General features: G+C 44.7%; 1 protein-coding gene across 1 annotated transcript in view; it reads right to left on the bottom strand.

Moving 5' to 3' along the window:
- Positions 1-25,326, bottom strand: part of LOC106572015 (ephrin type-A receptor 2) — a 47,823-nt gene that overhangs the window by 10,952 nt on the left and 11,545 nt on the right. The window contains exons 4-8 of the mRNA XM_014145712.3: positions 3,036-3,191; positions 2,428-2,787; positions 1,085-1,212; positions 647-815; positions 343-436 (exon numbers count right to left, since the gene is read on the bottom strand). Coding sequence (XP_014001187.1) covers positions 343-436; positions 647-815; positions 1,085-1,212; positions 2,428-2,787; positions 3,036-3,191 — 907 coding nt within the window. The remainder of the gene's footprint in view (positions 1-342; positions 437-646; positions 816-1,084; positions 1,213-2,427; positions 2,788-3,035; positions 3,192-25,326) is intronic.

The following is a 25,326-nucleotide window of genomic DNA, read 5'->3' as shown; positions in this document are numbered from 1 at the left end:
CCACAAGAAGAGCCGACCAGCTCTTATTCCAAAACAATGTGCCACTTGGGCCCGCTTCCATTCAAAGCCACTACTTGTTAGAGTATACTCATTGAGCAATGACAAGCTGCACTCAATGCCAATTCTCCCCTAGTGAGTGCTGGAAAACAGACAGAGAGAGAGTTGCAAAAGGAAGGGGAGAGAAAGGTGGCTGAAAGGAATGGAGGAAAGGCCATTTGGAGAATTGGCAAAAGAAAATAAGAATGAGAAAGGAAACCAGTGAAGGGGTGAGTGTTATGGAGGTGCTTAACAAAAGGAGCGAGAAGCAAAGGGCGAGGGGCAGAAAAGGAGGTTGCTGCTAACCGTTTGCGTACGAGCAGGACGACCACCACAATGAACAACATGGCCGCTCCGCCAACTGCCGCTCCGAAGATGACCGCCGTGTTGCTCTGGGGTACTGTGGCATATCAACAACAAACCCTGAGACACAATGGTAACACACTGACACACACAAAAAAACACACACACACCGACAAAAAATAAAAAACACACACACTGGTTCGTTCATTTCGAGGCCCTGTAGTATGGGGCTGTGTCCGAATCATCTCAAATAGCATCCTATCATTCTCCCTTCTCCTTATTAGCCTCATATGGCCATCGTCCTTACTATCAGGCAGGGTCTCAAATTCATCCTCCATGGATCCTCCAGGGCTGCCCTCGGGGCTCAGGGCCTTGACCCTGAATAGGTAGGCTGTGGCTGGGGACAATTCACTGATCTGCACAGAGCTCTTCTCCAGAATCAGAACCGTGTACGTGGTCACATCCAGATTGTCATCCTGGAAGAGTTGGAGAGGGGGGAGAGAATTGAAAGATGAGAAGTCATGATTGATTCACTGGGTTTCAGTAAGGACTCATAATAATAATGATTTTGTTGTGCGATATTGCTCCCCTTATGTGGCGTTTATCCTCCATGAAACCCTGCTCATTTTCTTTCTTTTGTGCACTATCACAACATTACATTTTTAAGTCCTTATGTATCAAAAAACATACAATAGAACAGTGCAAAAATATGCACCCGCTAGTGGTGGCGTGGGTGGTACTGTACCTTCTTGCGGTAGCTGAGTTCGTAGCGGATGGGCCGGGGCAGGGGCCTGCGGGGGGCTACAGCCCAGGACAGGGAAAGGCTGGTGGGGCTTCGCTCGACCAGACGCATGGACGTCACCTTGGGGGGGTCTAAGGAGAAGGAAGGAGGGGAGATGTCAACAATACCGAGACTTTGTGCAATATCCTTCACAGGTTCAACCAACCAAGAGCTTTGGAAATGCTTTCATTGCAATATGTGTGAGAGTATTTAGTCATCATGCTTGTATGAGAAGCCATAACTACATTTCAGATCCCATTTGATCATGCATAATAAAAAAGGTTTCTACTACTTCTACTACCATTACTCCTAAGTACGGTGGCCAGTGTTGAGGGTAAAGTGTTACAAAAGTAACATGTTACGTAATCAGATTACTTTATGAGTAACGGCATTAAGTAACGTGTTACTTTTTACAAATTGGGTAATATTATTACAGTTATTTTTGTCAAAACCCATGATCCGATCTTGTCTCGTTTCCTCATTCTCGAGCGAGCGGAGAAAGGCCGTTTTGAGTAAAAGCAATGCAGCTGTTGTCCATACAAATTTATAGAGGACGCACCTCTGATCTTTGCCATAGAGGGCTTTCCCGTCTAGTGGCAAGTGGGCCTTCTATACATCTCTATGGGTCAGTGTACGTGCATTCTATAGAGAGAGAGATATTTTTTATGAAAAGATTGGAAATCTGTACAGATGTTTTGCTTTGAGTATACACCGAGGATACAACAATTTGGAACACCTTCCTAATATTGAGTTGCACCCCCCTTTGCCCTCAAAACAGACTTCATTCGTCAGGGCATGAACTTTACAAGGTGTCGAAAGGGTTCCACAGGGATGCTGGCCCATGTTGACTCCAATGCTTCTCACAGTTGTGTCAAGTTGGCTGGATGTCCTTTTGGTGGTAGACCATTCTTGATCGACATGGTAAACTCTTGAGCGTGAAAAACACAGTAACATTGCAGTTCTCAAAAAGGTATGCCTGGCACCTACTACCATAAACTATTCAAAAGGCACTTAAATATTTTGTCTTGCCCATTCACACTCTGAATGTCACACATACACAATCCATGTGTCAATTGTCTTAAAAATCCTTCTTCAACCTGTCTCCTCCCCTTCATCTACACTGATTGAAGTGGGTTTAACAGGTGACAACAATAAGGGATCATAGCTTTCACCTGGATTCATAAAAGTAACGCAAAGTAATACTGCATTACTTTCTACACAAAGTAATACTGTAAAGTAAATGTAATGAGTAATACGTAATGTATTTCTTTTTCAAGGAATGAATCCCAACACTGATGATGACTCACCTGTGTAGTGCAGGGCAGTGGTCAATGTGTTTGTGGACGGGGGCCTGTTGGAGCGCGGTGCCCCCTGGCTGGCGAACAGCGACACTCCGCTGTGGGCCTCCACGGTGAAAGTGTAGTTGAGGTGGGGCTCCAGCTCGCTCACCGCCACCCAGGTGTGCATCAGGCCAAAGCTGGCTGGCTCGAGGCGCACCTTCTCCCCGCATGGCTGGCACGCGCCGCCGTCACAGCATCTGCACTCCACACTGTAGGTGATGTCACTGCGGCCGCCCGTGTCCTCCGGCGGGCTCCATGACAGATGCAGCTTGCCCGCGGCCAGCTGGGTGGTCGTGGCGACCAGTTCTTGCGGCGCTGAGGGCAGGCCTAATGCAACAGGAGCAGGAAAATGGATGCATAGTATGTTAGTTCACGATGTATGATTAATGTCATCATTATGTCAACCACTGTAGCATTCTGTGATTTTCTATTTAGTGTCATTATGTCATTATTTTGGTTAAGAGAGCACTATGAGCGCAATAAAAACTCTCATTAGTTGTCAGTGTGGGATCCACCAATGGTGACAGTGCACATTAAAGTCATTTTTCTAAATGGCCTCCCTTCCTCCTCCTAACCTGAGCAGGGCCCTGTTGCCGGGTCGTCGGGAGCGCGGTAGAAGCCTTCTGCACATGGGCAGAGCAGCGCCCCGGAGCCCAGTAGCTGGGTGTTAGCAGGACACAGTTTGCACGTGTCGCTGGACACGAAGGCTTTGAAGAAGCCTGGCTGACACTCTGAAATCACAACACACACAGGGGAGACTTTCATTAGGAACTGAGGGGAACTAGTTAAGAAACGGGAAATTAAAACATGGCAAGGAAAACATGGTGTGTATCCCAAATTGCACTTTACTTCTTATATGGTGTGTACTGCTTTTGACCAGAGCCCTATGAACCCTGGTGAAAAGTAGTGCACTATAAAGGGAATAGGGTGCCATTTGGATGAAAAAACAAAAGTGTTTATGTAGATGATTATTACAGTGTTTTCCTACATCTGAGTGGGTGGTTGGTGCAGAAACAACAGCCATACTACTACTCTTTAAACCTTTAAACCATCCCCCTTTTCTCTCTCTCTCTAAACCAATACAACCAGTCTTCCCACATTTCCAGGACAGTAAGTCAGCCATCAATACTCCACGAGAAGAGAGAAAACAGAGGAGTGCAAGCCAGAATCAAGTTGGAAAATAAATCAGAGAGAAAATGAATAAGTGAAACCATTATGTGCATACCTCAGCCGTCTTTTAAAAAGACCCCTGTGTAAATATGAAACCATATCGCTTAGATAAGATGTCTGCTGATTTCACACATGGGAGAATAGAGTGGTGGGAGAGACACAGGTAAGCTCAAGTTGTGCACCAACAGTAGTTGGAATCAGAGTAAGACGGCGTGAAATCTCATGGAGGAAAGTGAAAATGAGAAGGCCGCCCTTAAATGCTCCAAAAACATTCCAATGGCTTCTGGTCATGTCCGTGCTCTATCCCCTTACATGATTACACACACGGCGAGCAAATCTGACTTCAGAGGAAGGATTACTGTTCTCTTCACCTGTTTCCCCTTCTCACACACACACACACACACACACACACTGTTTTCTTTGGTTCTTCTATTTCCAGGCCCTGCGATATGGGTCTGTATTCCAATGATCTCAAATAGCATCCTTTCTTCAGCCAGCTCTCTTTTCCTAGGTTGACTTCATTGCTTTATCAGACATTGGGGGGGGGGGGGCGAGAGAGCGAGAGAAATTGATTACAGGCAATGGAGGAATGACCTGAGAAAGAAGGTGAAATATGTAAAGAATCAATGATATATGGTTCTAGTGTCTGCATCTAAATGGCAACACCAGGGGCAAGTCAAGAAGGAAGCCGATGTCTATTCTCAGAGAAAAATCTGCTTTGATCAGTTACGGCCTTCGCTGAAGTTTACTTGGAACCCGCAAGTAACCTCACACTCGCCTGAAAGAAAATCGCCCACATTTCACTAATTCAAGTAACTATGAGACGTTCCCTTCGCTCCATTCGTCTTTTGCCTCATTGAGGCCTACAAGTTGCAGTTGCCATTTCTCGGCAGTAGGATGACATGGCGAATATGGACAACAATAGTGCATTCTTAGTTTAAGAGGAAATTCTAAGCATGAAAAGATTTAGGATTCTTCTCTTTCTCTGCCAGCTGTTTCTATAACATTCATGACTACTCATTAACAAGATCTCGAAGGGCGAAAAGACACGGAGGGATAGAGAAACAGAAGGGCAGCAGAGGGATAGAAAGAAAGAGGGGTATCGAATCCTACTGCGAGTGGGCAAACGAAACAGCTGCCATCTCGAATCCCAATCCATAGGCCTCCATCTTCCCTGCCTCCCCACTGGTAATCAACAAATACCTCGATTCCTTCCCTTCAAGCCTCACCAAAAGGCTCCCAGCTAACTCATTAGCATATTCTTTCACAAGTGACCAGCAGGCAGAAGAATGTCAAGCCATTCAACAACAAAAAAATTTAAAATAAATAAACACTTGTTGCAAATAGTAGAAATGCCACATGGTAACAATAGAGGGGACTAGGCTATTTCTGCGCGGCAGCAATGGTGGGGGAATGAGAACGGCTGCGATGCATCTGGTCATGGCTGCGGGGAGATGGCCTTACAGCAATGTACACGGAGAGCTAACAATAATATTCATGTAAATCTCTCATGGCTCAAAGTGGAAGAGAGAATGACTTCATCACTACCTGTTTTTCTAAGAAATGTTGACATGCTGAATGCACTGAGGTGTCTGTTTAAACTACTAGCACACAGCTCGGACACCCATGCATACCCCACAAGACATGTCACCAAAGGTCTCTTCACAATCCCCAAGTCAAGAGCAGACTATGGGAGGCGTACAGTACTAAATAGAGCCATGGCTACATGGAACATCAGGTAACTGATGTGAACAGTAAAATCAGATAAAAAAAATGTTATATACAAATACTCCTTATGTAAAAGCGGGGACTGTGAAGAGAGACACACATAGGCACAGACACACATAAATCAAAACAAAAATCAAAATTTTACTAGTCACATGCGCCGAATACAACAGGTGTAGACCTTAAAGTGAAATGCTTACTTACGAGACCCTAACCAACAATGCAGTTTCAAAAAATATGGATAAGAATAAGAGAAAAGTAACAAGTTATTTAAGAGCAGCAGTAAAAAAAATAACAATATATTCAGGGGGGTGCTGGTACAGAATCAATGTGCGGGGGCACCGGTTAGTTGAGGTAGTATGTACATGTAGGTAGAGTTAATTAAAGTGAATATGCATAGATGACAACAGAGAGTGGCAGTGGTGTGGAGGCGGGGGGGGCAATGCAAATAGTCTGGGTAGCCATTTGACTAGATGCTCAGGAGTCTTATGGCTTGGGGGTAGAAGCTGTTTAGAAGCCTCTTAGACCTAGACTTGGCGCTCCGGTACCACTTGCCGTGTGTTAGCAGAGAGAACAGTCTATGACTAGGGTGGCTGGAGTCTTTGACAATTTTTAGGGCCTTCCTCTGACACCGCCTGGTATAGAGATCCTGGATGGCAGGAAGCTTGGCCCCAGTGATGTACTGGGCCATACGCACTACCCTCTGTAGTGCCTTGCGGTCGGATGCCGAGCAGTTGCCATACCAGGCAGTGATGTAACCAGTCCGGATGCTCTCGATGGTGCAGCTGTAGAACCTTTTGAGGATCTGAGGACCCATGCCAAATCTTTTCAGTCTCCTGAGGGGGAATAGATTTTGTCGTGCCCACTTCACAACTGTTATTTTAAATGTTTTTATTTCACCTTTATTTAACCAGGTAGGCTAGTTGAGAACAAGTTCTCATTTGCAACTGCGACCTGGCCAAGATAAAGCAAAGCATTTTGACACATTCAACACAGAGTTACACATGGAATAAACAAAACATAGTCAATAATACAGTAGAAAAAATAAAACAAAAAGTCTATATACAGTGAGTGCAAATTAGGTAAAATACGGGAATTAAGGCAATAAATAGGCCATGGTGGCGAAGTATTTACAATATGGCAATTAAACACCGGAATGGTAGATGTGCAAACGATGGATGTGCAAGTAGAGATACTGGGGTGCAAAAGGAGCAAAATAAATAAATAAATACAGTATGGGGATGAGGTAGATAGATGGGCTATGAACAGGTGCAGTGATCTGTGAGCTGCTCTGAAAGCTGGTGCTTAAAGCTAGTGAGGGAGATGGGAATCTCCAGTTTCAGAGATTTTTGCAGTTCGTTCCAGTCATTGGCAGCAGAGAACTGGAAGGAAAGGCGACCAAAGGAGGAATTGGCTTTGGGGGTGACCAGTGAGATATACCAGCTGGAGCGCGTGCTACGAGTGGGTGCTGCTATGGTGACCAGCGAGCTGAGATAAGGCGGGGCTTTACCTAGCAGAGACTTGTAGATAACCTGTAGCCAGTGGGTTTGGCGACGAGTATGAAGCGAGGGCCAGCCAACGAGAGCGTATAGGTTGCAGTGGTGGGTAGTGTATGGGGCTTTGGTGACAAAACGGATGGCACTGTGATAGACTGCATCCAATTTGCTGAGTAGAGTGTTGGAGGCTATTTTATAGATGACATCGCCGAAGTCGAGGATCGGTAGGATGGTCAGTTTTACGAGGGTGTTTGGCAGCATGAGTGTGGTTATGGTTATGGTGTGCTTGGACCATGTTAGTTGGTGATGTGGACACCAAGGAACTTCAAGCTCTCAACCTGCTCCACTGCAGCCCCGTCGATGAGAATGGTGGAGTGCTCGGTCCTCTTTTTCCTGTAGTCCACAATCATCTCTTTGTTTTGGTTACGTTGAGGGAGAGGTTATTGTCCTGGCACCACACGGCCAGGTCTCTGACCTCCTCCCTATCGTCTGTCTCGTTGTTGTCGGTGATCAGTGTTGTGTCATTGGCAAATTTAATGATGGTGTTGGAGTCGTGCCTGGCTGTGCAGTGAACAGGGAGTACAGGAGGGTGCTGAGCACGCACCCCTGAGGGGCCCCTGTGTTGAGGATCAGCGTGGCGGATGTGTTGTTACCTACCCTTACCACCTGGGGGCTGCTCGTCAGGAAGTCCAGGATCCAGTTGCAGAGGGAGGTGTTTAGTCCCAGGGTCCTTAGCTTATTGATGAGCTTTAAGGGCACTATGGTGTTGAACGCTGAGCTGTAGTCAATGAATAGCATTCTCACATAGGTATTCCTTTTGTCCAGGTGGGAAAGGGCAGTGTGGAGTGCAATAGAGACTGCATCATATGTGGAACTGTTGGGGCGGTATGCAAATTGGATTGGGTCTAGGGTTTATGGGATGATGGTGTAAGGCAGGCACACAAGGCACGCACTCTACACACACGTACACATGGATTTTGTATTGTAGATATCTGGTAGTAGAGTAGTGGCCTTTGAAAAATGTTATGAAATGTAACATCATATTTTAAATTGTATATAACTGCCTTAATGTTGCTGTACCCCAGGAAGAGTAGCTGCTGCCTTGGCAACAGCTAATTGGGATCCTTAATAAATACAAATACACTAACACGGACCCCAAACAGGCTGCGCGTGTACGCCATCGTGCATAAATGCATTTTGTCCCCCAACACCAAACGCGATCACGACATGCAGGTTAAAATATCAAAACAAACTCTGAACCAATTATATTAATTTGAGGACAGGTCGAAAAGCATTAAACATTTATGGCAATTTAGCTAGCTAGTTTGCACTTGCTAGCTAATTTGTCCTATTTAGCTAGCTTGCTGTTGCTAGCTAATCTGTCCTGGGATATAAACATTGAGTTATTTTATCTGAAATGCACAATCTCTACTCTGCCAATTAATCCACACATAAAATGGTCAACCGAATCGTTTCTAGTCATCTCTCCTCCTTACAGGCTTTTTTTGAATTTGAACTTCTTTTGAATTTATATTGCGATTGGCAACTTTCATAAATTAGGTGCATTACCGCCACTGACCTCGTTAGTCTTTCAGTCACCCACGTGGGTATGACCAATGAGGTGATGGCACGTGGGTACCTGCTTCTATAAACCAATGAGGAGATGGGAGAGGCAGGACTGAGCTTAGTGGCCATAGGGTTCAGGCCCATTTCCATTTACTGCCTTTCATTACAGGAAATTAATCCAATAAACGTGATGACCAGGAGTCAGTGACCACCAGTTTCTGAGTTTAAGAAGAATAGAAACTGAAGAAGGGTAAAGGAATGTTCCAAAGGGAGCGAGAGAGAGGGGAGGAGGAGGGAGCTTAATCTTTGCTGGACACAACAGGAAGCAGGAAGCGTGAGGCTGATGCTGAGCTTCCTTCATCCAGCAGCCAATCAAAGCATGCGAGGGAAGGTGGTCACAGCCACAGATAGAGTCCAGGGAAAGAATATGGGAGAGAGCTACATTGTTGTTTTCAAAGAGAACATAACTGGGAGTAAAAACACAGTGCATTTCTCAACTAAATAAAAGTCTGTTAAGCTCTTTAAGAGCCAGACCGCCGAGAAATTTAAGTGAGAATGTCTCCTTTTTTTGCCCTTCGGGGTCCCCTGGGAGGTAGGCCCTGTTTGTCATTTGAGAGGTCCTGTGTCTAAAGAGCCTGGGCATTTATTTATAGTGAGTGACTGGCGAGTGACTGACGGGACCTGGTGGATTCTGGAAGTGGAGTGGGCTGGTTTGTCAGCCGGAGTTAAGATGGATGGAGATGGAGACCGTGATGAATGCACGGACCGATGGATGATTGAATGGGTACTCAGTGGCTGGACAACAGAAAATCCCCCAAGGACTTGAGTTAAGTGGGGGTGCTCTAGAGAAGAAGAAAAAAAGCTCAATTCAAGTCCTGGGCTCTTTAGCTTTTAAAGCACATTGAGGGTCATGTCTGCCTCAGGGTAGTAGTGAGTTAAACTGTCCTTGACTACAGGGAGTCAAAAGCCAACTAAAACAAATACAGGAGTGAGCAAAGGAGAGAGAGGGGAAATGGCTAAAGGCTACCGCATGCTTTGGGTCGGCTGGCGCCTAACTGAAATCGGCTAGGTGAACAATCTCGCATACACCCTTAAAAGACCAGCAATAGTACGGTTTGTCCATCTTGAGAGCCATAGCAATCACGGACACTCTTACTGACAGTTGTGGCTGCTTCGTGCAGAGGTGGGACAAAGTCATTGTTTTACAAGTCACAAGTAAGTATCAAGTCAAGTCTCAAGTCCTAAACTTTGAGTTTTGAGTCCTAAACAAGTCATAATGTGCTCTTCACCAAATGTAATACCATTTCATATTTTTAACAAGAGTAATAGTTAGTATATTACATTTACGCAAATCATGAATGCTTTGCGTAAAATAAACATTATATTTCCATGGAAATACATGAGTAGCCATGAGAAAGAACCCCCCCCCCCCCCCCCCCATTAGTGATCAACTATCGAGGACCGCAATGGGGCGCTATCGGGCGATGTAGGCTTGTACACAATCTCCCAACCTTAACACACACACACACACACACTCTGTGTGGTTACAGTAGGCTAACATATGTCAATGGTTTTAGGAACAGCAGTAACATCAGGCAGGATTTAGGCTACCAACTGCCTAGCCAGTTGTAGCTCAATCTTGGGTGCAATGATCACGTTCCCGCACTGACTGACTGTGTGGAGGCTCATTGATTTAGCGTTATGTTAGCCTACATGCTACACTAGTAAAGTTATAAATTATATAGCTGTCGGCTATATTAGCCACGACTTACCGTTCTTTGTGTGTATTTTTAATCCCAGCCACCATCCCAGTAGGCCTTTTGGTAGGCCGTCATTGTAAATAAGAATTTGTTCTAAACTGACTTAGCTAGTTAAATAAAAGGTTCAATTAAAAAATGAAGCCTGTATATACTTCCTCAAAATAGTCTGAATGAATCTAAAAAAAAATAAAGAAATCGGGCATACATTTAAGTTTTTTCCAAGATCTTAGTCGCGCAATTCTACATCTAACCAAGACATGGAGTACAGTATTTCAAGTGAAAAATGTGCACGTGAAAATGAGTCGTCTATCGTTGAACGTTAACACTTCATTGAAGAATCCCTACTGTTAACCAATCTCCGACGAAGGGGCATAGACTTCAGCTTCAGAATTCTTTTTATGTGCACAAAACAGCCAAAAAACAACCTTGCTGAAAGCCAAAACTAACAAAAACTGTACAAAATGTCATCATAATATATGTGTAACCGATGTGAAATGGCTAGTTAGTTAGCGGTGGTGCGCGCTAATAGCGTTTCAATCAGTGACGTCACTCGCTCTGAGACTTGAAGTAGGGCCGCGGCTTTTGTGGCGCGATGGGTAACGATGCTTCGTGGGTGTCAGCTGTTGATGTGTGCAAGGGTCCCTGGTTCGAGCCCAGGTTGGGGCGAAGAGAGGGACGGAACCTACACAGTTACATTGGTGCCGTGACCTGGATCATTGGTTGCTGCGGAAAAAGGAGGAGGTCAAAAGGGGGGTGAGTGTAACCGATGTGAAATGGCTAGTTAGTTAGCGGTGGTGCGCGCTAATAGCGTTTCAATCAGTGACGTCACTCGCTCTGAGACTTGAAGTAGGGTTTCCCCTTGCGTTGCAAGGGCCGCGGCTTTTGTGGCGTGATGGGTAATGATGCTTCGTGGGTGTCAGTTGTTGATGTGTGCAAGGGTCCCTGGTTCGAGCCCAGGTTGGGGCGAAGAGAGGGACGGAACCTACACTGTTACATATGCACGAACTGTTTCGAACTGTTTCAGATGAGAAGCATGCGTGCTTATTGACAAAAATGTATTTTTGGCTCCCATTTTCAGTTGTTTTACATCTCTGTAATTTCTACGTGTTGCCACTAATGCTGTGTTTGCATGAGCAGGACAACGTCTCATTGGTGTATTAGGGGGTGGTGGAGGAGTAGTTGAGTAGAACAAAGTGTCTCTCTGATGGGGGAGGTATGGTAGTAACATGAAGCCAGGGGGGTCACAGAGAGAGGAGGGGGGTGGAGAGAGGGGGAGGGTGGAGGTCAAGGTGTGGGGTGTGCAGGTTAAGGTGTGGGGAAATAGTCAAAAGGATTAACTGACCGATGGAGCAGCTGTAAGGGAATTACATCTGTTTTACAATTCCACTTAGGCTTTCATCTGGTTTTTAACAAACACAATACATTCCCAAATCCCTTTCTCTTCACACTCCTCTTCCCTCGGGCTGCTCACAGAACAGGGAGGAGTGCAAATGGGAGAGAGAGGTACAAATAGGAAGAAAGCAGCCATCAAATCACATTTTATTGGTTACATACACGTGATTAGCAGATGTTATTGCGGGTGTAGCGAAATGCTTGTAAACTAACACTAAATAGATGTCCCGTGACCTGTCCTTCAACTACACTGCCCAAACAACAGCCACCACGGTCATCTAGGACACACTTTCTTTGTCTTTCCTTAAAGTCCAGGCTAGACATCCAGGTGGCAGTACATGCTGGATTCCAACAACGTGTCTACTTCCTGTTAAGAGAGGCCAAATGAACCAATAAACAAAATTACTTAAAATCGGTGGGGTGAAAAAGGAGTGACTGCGGGCAACAATGGAAAGCCCTGAACCAACGGGTTGGAGACTTGCTGCGGATTAGGTGGCGTCCGGTTTCCGCTGGAGCCCGTCCTGTCCGGGGGGGTGTGGGGGGGCTGAGCTCACACACCAGCAGCACAATACACAAATCTCCATGGCCCCACCACCACCACGTTGCACAGGAATGCCATACAGAGGAAATATGCACCCAAAACCTGCCCTGGAAATGGAGCTACGTGGCACCTGGGAGTACTTGTATGGCTGGATACTGGTAGAATAATGGGACAAATGTCTTTGACTCATACAAATTCAACACTGAGACACCAAATGTTTATTGTTCTTTGTTTAAAGGACAATTCCACCACTTTATAACCAGTTATGCTGTTAGTATATATGCACTACTGTAAGATTTGATAGACATTTAAGCTATCGTTTTTGTCAGTCATACTGCACGATACCTCGTTTGTCTTTTTTTTTTTACTACTACATTGTCCTCGTCTACAGTATAGTCCAATTCCCAGAGTCCATTTCACCTCCCAGGATGCAATGCTCCACCCAGTCTGCAGTTATATTATGGCTAGCAAGCCTAGACAAAGCTTATGTCATAACTTATGAGTGCATTTCACATTCATTTTGGGTTGTAATAATATAATGCTTGCATGAATATCTTGCCAAATATATCCAAATGTCATTGTCACCAATCCATTACATTACACTCAAAAATGTATTATAATTTAAATGCTAACGAATGCTAACTGTAAGTTAGTCTGATGGTTTGCTAGCACGCTAGTGCTACATCCGAAATAGTGTTTGCAACAATAGTTAGCACAGTTTAATCTTAGCGACTGTCTTAAACATGTAGTCCTGTTAGAACTCAACATTTATTATGAAATCACTACAAAATCCTAGTCTTTCATGATTGTAGTATCTTTGGTGCTAACATTAGCAATGCTAGCTAGCTAAGTAGCTAACCCTGCTGCATCTGAAAAATTAAAAAGTGTTAATGTTTAACAGCCTTAACAATATTGTCCAAGCCACAACACTGTAGGCCTATTGGAACTAATAGAAAGTATAATATTATTTAAGTAATTCACTACAAAAATATAGGCTATTTGGAAGGGAGCAATGGCTGCCAGAGCTGCAACTTCGGCGGTGATGGTGGGAGTGGTTTTGAAGAATGGAATCATGGGAGCGTGAGTCTTGAACAACAGAAAAAAATTGGAATAAGCCAACTATAAATATCATTCTATAGGTTATTGAGCGTCCATTTAAAATATATTTTTTACAGATGTTAGAGGAAGACAACCAGAGCAACATATACAGTGCATTCGGAAAGTATTCAGACCCCTCCCCTTTTCCACATTTTCTTAGCCTTATTCTAAAATGGATTAAATAAAACATTTTCCTCAATCTACACACAATACCCAATAACAACAAAGCGAAAACAAGCAAATTTGAGTTTAAAACAAAAACAGCGCTAAATGATGACGTACTCATCCTGTTCAGTTTAATGGGTCGCAAAGGCTTGTGTTGATCGATTGGGACCAAGAACATCACTTACAGTGCCTTCGGAAAGTATTCAGACCCCTTGACTTTTTTCCCACATTTGGTTACTTTACAGCCTTAATCTAACATGGCAAAAATAAAAATGTAATCAATCTACACAAAATACCCCATAATGACAAAGTGAAAACAGGTTTTTAGAAATGTTTGCAAATGTATTAAACAAAACATTAAACAAAAAAAACGTATTTACAGAAGCATTCAGACCCTTTGATATGAGACTCAAATTGAGCTCAGGTGCATCCTGTTTCCATTGATCATCCTTGAGATGTTTCTACAACTTGGAGTCCACCTGTGGTAAATTCAATTGATTGTACATGATTTGGAAAGGCACACCCCTGCATATACAGTGCCTTGCGAAAGTATTCAGCCCCCTTGAACTTTTCGACCTTTTGCCAGATTTCAGGCTTCAAACATAAAGATATAAAACTGTATTTTTTTGTGAAGAATCAACAACAAGTGGGACACAATTATGAAGTGGAACAAAATTTATTGGATAATTCAAACTTTTTTAACAAAAAAAACCCGGAAAAATTGGCAGTGCAAAATTATTCAGCCCCCTTAAGTTAATACTTTGTAGCGCCACCTTTTGCTGCGATTACAGCTGTAAGTCGCTTGGGGTATGTCTCTATCAGTTTTGCACATCGAGACACTGAAATTTCTGCCCATTCCTCCTTGCAAAACAGCTTGAGCTCAGTGAGGTTGGATGGAGAGCGTTTGTGAACAGCAGTTTTCAGTTCTTTCCACAGATTCTAGATTGGATTCAGGTCTGGACTTTGACTTGGCCATTCTAACACCTGGATATGTTTATTTGTGAAGCATTCCATTGTAGATTTTGCTTTATGTTTTGGATCATTGTCTTATTGGAAGACAAATCTCCGTCCCAGTCTCAGGTCTTTTGCAGACTCCATCAGGTTTTCTTCCAGAATGGTCCTGTATTTGGCTCCATCCATCTTCCCATCAATTTTAACCATCTTCCCTGCCCCTGCTGAAGAAAAGCAGGCCCAAACCATGATGCTGCCACCACCATGTTTGACAGTGGGGATGGTGTGTTCAGGGTGATGAGCTGTGTTGCTTTTACGCCAAACATAACGTTTTGCATTGTTGCCAAAAAGTTCGATTTTGGTTTCATCTGACCAGAGCACCTTCTTCCACATGTTTGGTGTGTCTCCCAGGTGGCTAGTGGCAAACTTTAAACGACACTTTTTATGGATATCTTTAAGAAATGGCTTTCTTCTTGCCACTCTTCCATAAAGGCCAGATTTGTGCAGTATACGACTGATTGTTGTCCTATAGACAGAGTCTCCCACCTCAGCTGTAGATCTCTGCAGTTCATCCAGAGTGATCATGGGCCTCTTGGCTGCATCTCTGATCAGTCTTCTCCTTGTATGAGCTGAAAGTTTAGAGGGACGGCCGGGTCTTCGTAGATTTGCAGTGGTCTGATACTCCTTCCATTTCAATATTATCGCTTGCACAGTGCTCCTTGGGATGTTTAAAGCTTGGGAAATCTTTTTGTATCCAAATCCGGCTTTAAACTTCTCCACAACAGTATCTCGGACCTGCCTGGTGTGTTCCTTGTTCTTCATGATGCTCTCTGCGCTTTAAACGGACCTCTGAGACTATCACAGAGCAGGTGCATTTATACGGAGACTTGATTACACACAGGTGGATTCTATTTATCATCATTAGTCATTTAGGTCAACATTGGATCATTCAGAGATCCTCACTGAACTTCTGGAGAGAGTTTGCTGCACTGAAAGTAAAGGGGCTGAATAATTTTGCACGCCCAATTTTTCCGTTTTTTATTTGTTAAAAAAGTTTGAAATATCCATTACATTTCGTTCCACTTCATGATTGTGTCCCACTTGTTGTTGATTCTTCACAAAAAATTACAGTTTTATATCTTTATGTTTGAAGCCTGAAATGTGGCAAAAGGTCGAAAAGTTCAAGGGGGTCGAATACTTTCGCAAGGCACTGTATAAAAAGGTCCCACAGTTGACAGTGCAAATCAGAGCAAAAACCAAGCCATGAGGTCAAAGGAATTGTCCGTAGAGCTCCGAGACAGGATTGTGTTGAGGCACAGATCTGGGGAAGCGTAACAAAACAATTCTGCAGCATTTAAGGTCCCCAAGAACACAGTGGCCTCCATCATTCTTGAATGGAAGAAGTTTGGAACCACCAAGACTTCCTAGAGCTGTCCATCCGGCCAAACTGAGCAATCGGGAGAGAAGGGCCTTGGTCAGGGAGATGAACAAGAACCCGATGGTCACTCTGACAGAGCTCCAGAGTTCCTCTGTGGAGTTGGGAGAACCTTCCAGAAGGACAACCATCTCTGCAGCACTCCACCAAGCAGGCCTTTATGGTAGAGTGGCCAGACGGAAGCCACTCCTCAGTAAAAAGGCACATGACAGCCCGGTTGGCGATTGCCCATAGGCACCTAAAGTACTCAGACCATGAGAAACAAGATTCTCTGGTCTGATGAAACCAAGATTGAACTCTGGCCTGAATGCCAAGCGTCACATCTGGAGGAAACCTGGCACCATCCCCACGGTGAAGCACGGTGGTAGAAGCATCATGCTATGGGGATGTTTTTCAGCGGCAGGGACTGGGAGACTAGTCAGGGTCGAGGGAAATATGAACGGAGCAAAGTAAACAGAGATCCTTGGTGAAAACCTTCTCCAGAGCGCTCAGAACCTCAGACTGGGGCAAAGGTTCACCTTCCAACAAGACAACAACCTTAAGCACACAGCCAAGACAACGCAGGAGTGGCTTCGGGACAAGTCTCAATGTCCTTGAGTGGCCCAGCCAGAGCCCGGACTTGAACCCGATCGAACATCTCTTGAGAGACCTGAAAATAGCTGTGCAGCGACGCTCCCCATCCAACCTGACAAAGCTTGAGAGGACCTGCAGAGAAGAATGGAAGAAATTCCCCAAATACAGGTGTGCCAAGCTTGTAGCGCCATACCCAAGACTTGAGGCTGTAATCGCTGCCAAAGGTGCTTTAACAAAGTACTGAGTAAAGGGTCTGAATAGTTATGTACATTTTATCCGTTTATTTTTTATACATTTGCTAAAAAAAAGAAAAAGGTTTTGCTTTGTCATTATGGCGTATTGTGTGTAGATTAAAGAGAGAAAATGATTTAATCCATTTTAGAATAAGGCTGTAACATAAGAAAATATAGAAAAGTCAAGCGGTCTGAATTCTTTCCGAATGCCCTGTAGCAGTTCAATACGAACCTGAAAACTACAGACGGGTTATATAGATCGCTGAAATAACGGTCCATCATTTATTTTATTAATCATCTCAGGGATCCTACTTGAAAATGTCAGAAGCAATTTCCGGTTTTGCTCATCACTAAACAGTAATAGACATTAAATTATAAAATTACACTAAAACTGTGTAGGACATCACTAAATACTTCATAATAACAACCCAAATGTTAAGTGGCGGAGCTGCCTTTTAAGTTACTCTACTGTTGTACTGTCAGCAATATGAAAAAGTAGACCTATATCAATCTATGGCCTACATATGCACAGAGAAGAGCCACCTTTACTCATTATCATGACTAGCAAATGCCATTATGCCACATTATGTACTGCCTATGAGTTTCTAACACTAACCCTTCTTATTTACTTATGAAAGATATTTTAAAAAATGGGGCAATCTGCACTTGCTACATACATTTTTGGACTTATAAACTAATGATATGTCCCCATTGAAGACTATAAACGTATAAATGCCTCATGAGCTAAGTTGACATGTTGCCGATGACATGGATATTTCAGTTGAATGCATTCAGTTGTTGTAACTGGCTAGGTATTCTGCTTTCCAGCTGTCGAACCCCATCAGGACCCAAAATATGAGCTTGTTTTACGCCAATGTTTGTAAACAAAGTACATTTAAAACACTATATAGCCTCAAAACATGGTTAAAACTATAAATTATAAACATCCATAGCTCAGTCTATGAATTTGAGATTAGTTACATCTTTCAAGCCCCATCCCTCCGCTTTTACCGAAACAGGGGTCAGGGACTATGCTTAGTTAGTTTCAACTGCTGATTGACCCTTTAACTGTACCGCTGGATCCTAAAATCAATAGGATTTGACATGTGACATTGTAACCACACCTTATAGGCCTATTGAATGAATGTAAAAGCAAAGGCTAAACTAGCGCCATCAATTCAAATGCACTAATACAACAGCATCAGTGAAACATTTTTAAATTCACAATTTAGATAAATATTGGCCACTATGTCGTGAATTGTTTTAGGAATAATGACGGGTCCTACATTTAGGTAATTTACTCAGAGTCCCTCCATTATCTAGCCCACGCTCTGAACCTCAGTTTGAGCGGTCAACATCAACTTGGCACAAGATCACAGAAACACATTCAATGTAATCACAGTCAATCTCCTGAAACCTCCCCATTTCCAAAGGTTAAGAAAGAAAGACTGATATGAGCATCTGCTGAAAGTCCAAAAATAGCCCTTAATGAGGATTTCTTTGACTGTTAACACAATGCGATCATAGGCCAAGTAAATCCACAGTATCCATAATGATGACTCCTCTTAAAGCTATGGATCCCATGGAGGGGAAAATAGTATATATGTAACACTGTAGACCTATGCATCCCATCTGCTAAAGAAGGAAACGTCACAAACCAGTCCCAGAGAGGTTCCTTTCTGATTACAATAAACAAGTTGGTTCCAGCACCAGACTGCACTGCTGATATAATGTTGCACCAAAATAACAATTGTTCTGCTCTTCATAATGACTCTCTAGGGAGTAAACTGGGGTGAATCCTCTCTTTTTGTCAAGTATTCACTATCGCCTGTGTCATATCAATGCTGTGATCCCAGTAGACATATTCAGAACATTAAAAAGTGTTTACATTTCAGTTTACATTTTATCTGGACAAAATGTGGACGTTTCTTGTCCAATATGTGAAGAACGGCAACTGTTTTTGCTGCATGTACAGCACAGGAAGTTAGTGGCACCTTAATTGGGGAGAACGGGCTCGTGTTAATGACTGGAGCGGAATAGTATGAAATACGAACGATTTGACTAGTGCAGTGTTAGCTAGCTAGCTACTTAGTTGTCTTTGTCATAGCTTGATAATTGTGTAGTCTAGTAATTACCGAGGTTAGCTAGCCAGCCATCGAGGTTAGCTAGCCAGCTATTTCCGTCCCCCGCGACGCCATTTTTCCTAACCCAGCCAACTATTACCGACGAGCAGCATTGTAGAAACTAAATACATTACAAGGAACGTCTTGATTAGTGTTATGTTAGCTAGCTAGCTACAAAGTTGCTTTGTATCATGACAAGGTGTAGTACTGAAACTATCGAGGTTACCTAGCCAGCTACACGTTCAAAGTCAACAACGCAGCCACTGCTAGCTAGCCTACTCCACCAGCCAGCAGTACTGTATCATTTTAGTCAATAAGATTTTTGCAACGTAAGCTTAACTTTCTGAACATTCGAGACGTGTAGTCCACTTGTCATTCCAATCTCCTTTGCATTAGCGTAGCCTCTTCTGTAGCTTGTCTACTATGTGTCTGTCTATCCCTGTTCTCTCCCCTCTGCACAGGCCATACAAACGCTCCACACCGCGTGGCCGCTGCCACTCTAACCTGGTGGTCCCAGCGCGCACGACCCACGTGGAGTTCCAGGTCTCCGGCAGCCTCTGGAACTGCCGGTCTGCGGCCAACAAGGCTGAGTTCATCTCAGCCTATGCTACCCTCCAGTCCCTAGACTTCCTGGCGCTGACGGAAACATGGATTACCACAGATAACACTGCTACTCCTACTGCTCTCTCCTCGTCTGACTACGTGTTCTCGCATACCCCTAGAGCATCGAGCCAGCGGGGTGGTGGCACTGGAATCCTCATCTCTCCCAAGTGGACATTCTCTCTTTCTCCCCTGACCCATCTGTCTATCTCATTTGAATTCCATGCTGTCACAGTTACCAGCCCTTTCAAGCTTAACATCCTTATCATTTATCGCCCTCCAGGTTCCCTTGGAGAGTTCATCAATGAGCTTGACGCCTTGATAAGTTCCTTTCCTGAGGATGGCTCACCTCTCACAGTTCTGGGTGACTTTAACCTCCCCACGTCTACCTTTGACTCATTCCTCTCTGCCTCCTTCTTTCCACTCCTCTCCTCTTTCGACCTCACCCTCCCACCTTCCCCCCCTACTCACAAGGCAGGCAATACGCTTGACCTCATCTTTACTAGATGCTGTTCTTCCACTAATCTCATTGCAACTCCCCTCCAAGTCTCCGACCACTACCTTGCATCCTTTTCCCTCTCGCTCTCATCCAACACTTCTCACTCTGCCCCTACTCAGATGGTATTGCGCCGTCCCAACCTTCGCTCTCTCTCTCCCGCTACTCTCTCCTCTTCCATCCTATCATCTCTTCCCTCTGCTCAAACCTTCTCCAACCTATCTCCTGATTCTGCCTCCTCAACCCTCCTCTCCTCCCTCTCTGCATCCTTTGATTTCCTCTGTCCCCTATCCTCCAGGCCGGCTCGGTCCTCCCCTCCTGCTCCGTGGCTCGACGACTCACTGCGAGCTCACAGAACAGGGCTCCGGGCAGCCGAGCGGAAATGGAGGAAAACTCGCCTCCCTGCGGACCTGGCATCCTTTCACTCCCTCCTCTCTACATTTTCCTCTTCTGTCTCTGCTGCTAAAGCCACTTTCTACCACTCTAAACTCCAAGCATCTGCCTCTAACCCTAGGAAGCTCTTTGCTACCTTCTCCTCCCTCCTGAATCCTCCTCCCCCCCCTCCTCCCTCTCTGCGGATGACTTCGTCAACCATTTTGAAAAGAAGGTTGACGACATCCGATCCTCGTTTGCTAAGTCAAACGACACCGCTGGTCCTGCTCACACTGCCCTACCCTGTGCTTTGACCTCTTTCTCCCCTCTCTCTCCAGATGAAATCTCGCGTCTTGTGACGGCCGGCCGCCCAACAACCTGCCCACTTGACCCTATCCCCTCCTCTCTTCTCCAGACCATTTCCGGAGACCTTCTCCCCTACCTCACCTCGCTCATCAACTCATCCTTGACCGCTGGCTACGTCCCTTCCGTCTTCAAGAGAGCGAGAGTTGCACCCCTTCTGAAAAAACCTACACTCGATCCCTCCGATGTCAACAACTACAGACCAGTATCCCTTCTCTCCTTTCTCTCCAAAACTCTTGAACGTGCCGTCCTTGGCCAGCTCTCTTGCTATCTCTCTCAGAATGACCTTCTTGATCCTAATCAGTCAGGTTTCAAGACTGGGCATTCAACTGAGACTGCTCTTCTCTGTGTCACGGAGGCTCTCCGCACTGCTAAAGCTAACTCTCTCTCCTCTGCTCTCATCCTTCTAGACCTATCTGCTGCCTTTGATACCGTGAACCATCAGATCCTCCTCTCCACCCTCTCCGAGCTGGGCATCTCCGGCGCGGCCCACGCTTGGATTGCGTCCTACCTGACAGGTCGCTCCTACCAGGTGGCGTGGCGAGAATCTGTCTCCGCACCACGTGCTCTCACCACTGGTGTCCCCCAGGGCTCTGTTCTAGGCCCACTCCTATTCTATTCGTAAAAATCCAAATAACTTCACAGATCTTCATTGTAAAGGGTTTAAACACTGTGTCCCATGCTTGTTCAATGACCCATAAACAATTAATGAACATGCACCTGTGGAACGGTCGTTAAGACACTAACAGCTTACAGACGGTAGGCAATTAAGGTCACACTTATGAAAACTCAGGACACTAAAGAGGCATTTCTACTGACTCTGAAAAACACCAAAAGAAAGATGCCTAGGGTCCCTGCTCATCTACGCTGCCGCCCCTGCGTGGACTAGCGTTGGACTAGTAACCGAAAGGTTGCGAGATCGAATCCCCGAGCTGACAAGGTACAAATCTGTCGTTCTGCCCCTGAACAAGGTAGTTAACCCACTGTTCCTAGGCCATCATTGAAAATAAGAATTTGTTCTTAACTGACTTGCCTAGTTAAATAAAAAGGTTAAAATATATATATATATATATATATATATATATATATATATATATATATATATATTTAAAAAAAAACATGCCTTAGGCATGCTGCAAGGAGGCATGAGGACTGCAGATGTGGCCAGGGCAATAAATTGCAATGTCCGTATTGTGAGACGCCTAAGACAGCGCTACAGGGAGACAGGACGGACAGCTGATGGTCCTCGCAGTGGCAGACCACGTGTAACAACACCTGCACAGGATTGGTACATCCGAACATCACACCTGCGGGACAGGTACAGGATGGCAACAACAACTGCCCAAGTTACACCAGGAAAGCACAACCTCTTCAATCAGTGCTCAGACTGTCCGCAATAGGCTGAGAGAGCCTGGACTGAGGGCTTGTAGGCCTGTTGTAGGTCCGGGCAGGTCCTCACCAGACATCACCGGCAACAACGTCGCCTATGGGCACAAACCCACCGTCGCTGGACCAGACAGGACTGGCAAAAAGTGCTCTTCACTGACGAATCGCAGTTTTGTCTCACCAGGGGTGATGGTCGGATTCGCGTTTATCGTCGAAGGAATGAGTGTTACACCGAGGCCTGTACTCTGGAGCGGGATCGATTTGGAGGTGGAGGGTCCATCATGGTCTGGGGCGGTGTGTCACAGCATCATCGGACTGAGCTTGTTCATTGGACTGCAGTACTTAATGCAGCTGGTGGCCACACTGATACTGACTGTTACTTTTGATTTTGACCCCCCCTTTGTTCAGGGACACATTATTCCATTTCTGTTAGTCACATGTCTGTGGAACTTGTTCAGTTTATGTCTCAGTTGTTGAATCTTATGTTCATACACATGTTAACCTCTCTGGGCTAGGTGGGACGAAATCGTCCCACCTACGCAACAGCCAGTGTAATCCCGTGGCGCGATATTCAAATACCTTAGAAATGCTATTACTTCAATTTCTCAAACATATGACTATTTTACACCATTTTAAAGACAAGACTCTCGTTAATCTAACCACACTGTCCGATTTCAAAAAGGTTTTACAACGAAAGCAAAACATTAGATTATGTCAGCAGAGTACCCAGCCAGAAATAATCAGACACCCATTTTTCAAGCTAGCATATAATGTCACATAAACCCAAACCACAGCTAAATGCAGCACTAACCTTTGATGATCTTCATCAGATGACAATCCTAGGACATTATGTTATACAATACATGCATGTTTTGTTCAATCAAGTTCCTATTTATATCAAAAACCAGCTCTTTACATTAGCATGTGACGTTCAGAACTAGCATACCCCCCGCAAACTTCCGGTGAATTTACTAAATTACTCACGATAAACGTTCACAAAAAACATAACAATTATTTTAAGAATTATAGATACAGAACTCCTTTATGCACTCGCTATGTCCGATTTTAAAATAGCTTTTCAGTGAAAGCACATTTTGCAATATTCTGAGTAGATAGCAGAATCTTCTCAGGTTTTTGCCTGCCATATAAGTTCTGTTATACTCACAGACACCATTCAAACAGTTTTAGAAACTTTAGGGTGTTTTCTATCCAAAGCCAATAATTATATGCATATTCTAGTTTCTGGGCAGTAGTAATAACCAGATTAAATCGTGTACGTTTTTTATCCGGCCGTGTAAATACTGCCCCCTAGCCCTAACAGGTTAAGTTTGCTGAAAATAAATGCAATTGACAGTGGGAGGACGTTTCTTTTTTTTCTGAGTTTATGTAAGAATGCTGTTCATTGACTATAGCTCAGCATTAAACATCATAGTACCCTCCAAGCTCATCATTAAGTTCGAGACCCTGGGTCTGAACCCCACCCTGTGTAACTGGGTCCTGGACTTCCTGACGGGCTGCCCCCAGGTGGTGAAGGTAGGAAACAACACCTACACTTGGCTGATCCTCAACACAGGCGCCCCACAACGGTGTGTGCTCAGCCCCATCCTGTACTCCCTGTTCACCCATGACTGCGTGGCCACGCACCCCTCGAACTCAAATCATCAGGTTTGCAGACGACACAACAGTAGTAGGCCTGATTACCAACAATGACGAGGCCCTGGGAGAGTGGAGCCAGGAAAATAACAAAACCAAAAAAAGGTGCTGATCCTGAACTTCAGGAAACAGCAGAGGGAGCACACCCCTATCCACATTGACGGGACCGCAGTGGAGAAGGAGGAAAGCTTCAAGTTCCTCGGCATACACATCACTGATGATCTGAAATGGTCCACCCACACAGTGTGGTGATGGAGGAGCAACAGCGCCTGTTCAACCTCAGGAGGTTGAAGAAATTTGGCTTGGCCCCTAAGACCAACAAACTATTACAGATGCACAATTGAGAGCATACTGTTGGGCTGTATCACTGCCTGGTACGGCTCAACGCATCACCGGGGGCAAACTACCTGCCCTCCAGGACGCCTACTGCCCCCAATGTCATAGGAAGGCCAAAAAGATCATCAAGGACATCAACCACCCGAGCCACGACCTGTTCACCCCACTATCATCCAGAAGGCGAAGTCAGTACAGGTGCATCAAAGCTGGGACCGAGAGACTGAAAAACAGCTTCCATCTTAGGGCCATAAGACTGTTAAATAGCCATCACTAGCTGGCTTCCACAACCCTGCACCTTAGAGGCTGCTGCCCTATATACATAGACTTGGAATAACTGGCCACTTTAATAATGTTTAAATAATGTTTACACATCTTATATGTACAGTGAGGGAAAAAAGCATTTGATCCCCTGCTGATTTTGTAAGTTTGCCAACTGACAAAGAAATGATCAGTCTATAATTTTAATGGTAGGTTTATTTGAACAGTGAGAAACAGAATAACAACAAAAAATCCAGAAAAACTTATGTCAAAAATGTTATACATTGATTTGCATTTTAATGAGGGAAATAAGTATTTGACCCCCTCTCAATCAGAAAGATTTCTGGCTCCCAGGTGTCTTTTATACAGGTAATGAGCTGAGATTAGGAGCACACTCTTGAAGGGAGTGCTCCTAATCTCAGTTTGTTACCTGTATAAAAGACACCAGTCCATAGAAGCAATCAATCAGATTCCAAACTCTCCACCATGGCCAAGACCAAAGAGCTCTCCAAGGATGTCAGGGAGAAAATTGTAAACCTACACAAGGCTGGAATGGGCTACAAGACCATCGCCAAGCAGCTTGGTGAGAAGGTGACAAGTTGGTGCGATTATTCGCAAATGGATGAAATACAAAAGAACTGTCAATCTCCCTCGGCCTGGGGCTCCATGCAAGATCTCACGTCGTGGAGTTGCAATGATCATGAGAATGGTAAGGAATCAGCCCAGAACTACACGGGAGGATATTGTCAATGATCTCAAGGCAGCTTGGACCATAGTCACCAAGAAAACAATTGGTAACACACTACGCCGTGAAGGACTGAAATCCTGCAGCGCCCGCAAGGTCCCCCTGCTCAAGAAAGCACATATACATGCCGTCTGAAGTTTGCCAATGAACATCTGAATGATTCAGAGGACAACTGGGTGAAAGTGTTTTGGTCAGATGAGACCAAAATGGAGCTCTTTGGCATCAACTCAACTCGCCGTGTTTGGAGGAGGAGGAATGCTGCCTATGACCCCAAGAACACCATCCCCACTGTCAAACATGGAGGTGGAAACATTATGCTTTGGGGGTGTTTTTCTGCTAAGGGGACAGGACAACTTCACCACATCAAAGGGACGATGGACGGGGCCATGTACCGTCAAATCTTGGGTGAGAACCTCCTTCCCTCAGCCA

The sequence above is a fragment of the Salmo salar genome, chromosome 15 (assembly GCF_965601325.2).
Source record: "Salmo salar chromosome 15, fSalSal1, whole genome shotgun sequence".
NCBI lineage: Eukaryota > Metazoa > Chordata > Actinopteri > Salmoniformes > Salmonidae > Salmo > Salmo salar.
The sequence above is the reverse complement of the archived record's forward strand: the minus strand, read 5'-3'. Positions and strand labels throughout refer to the sequence as shown.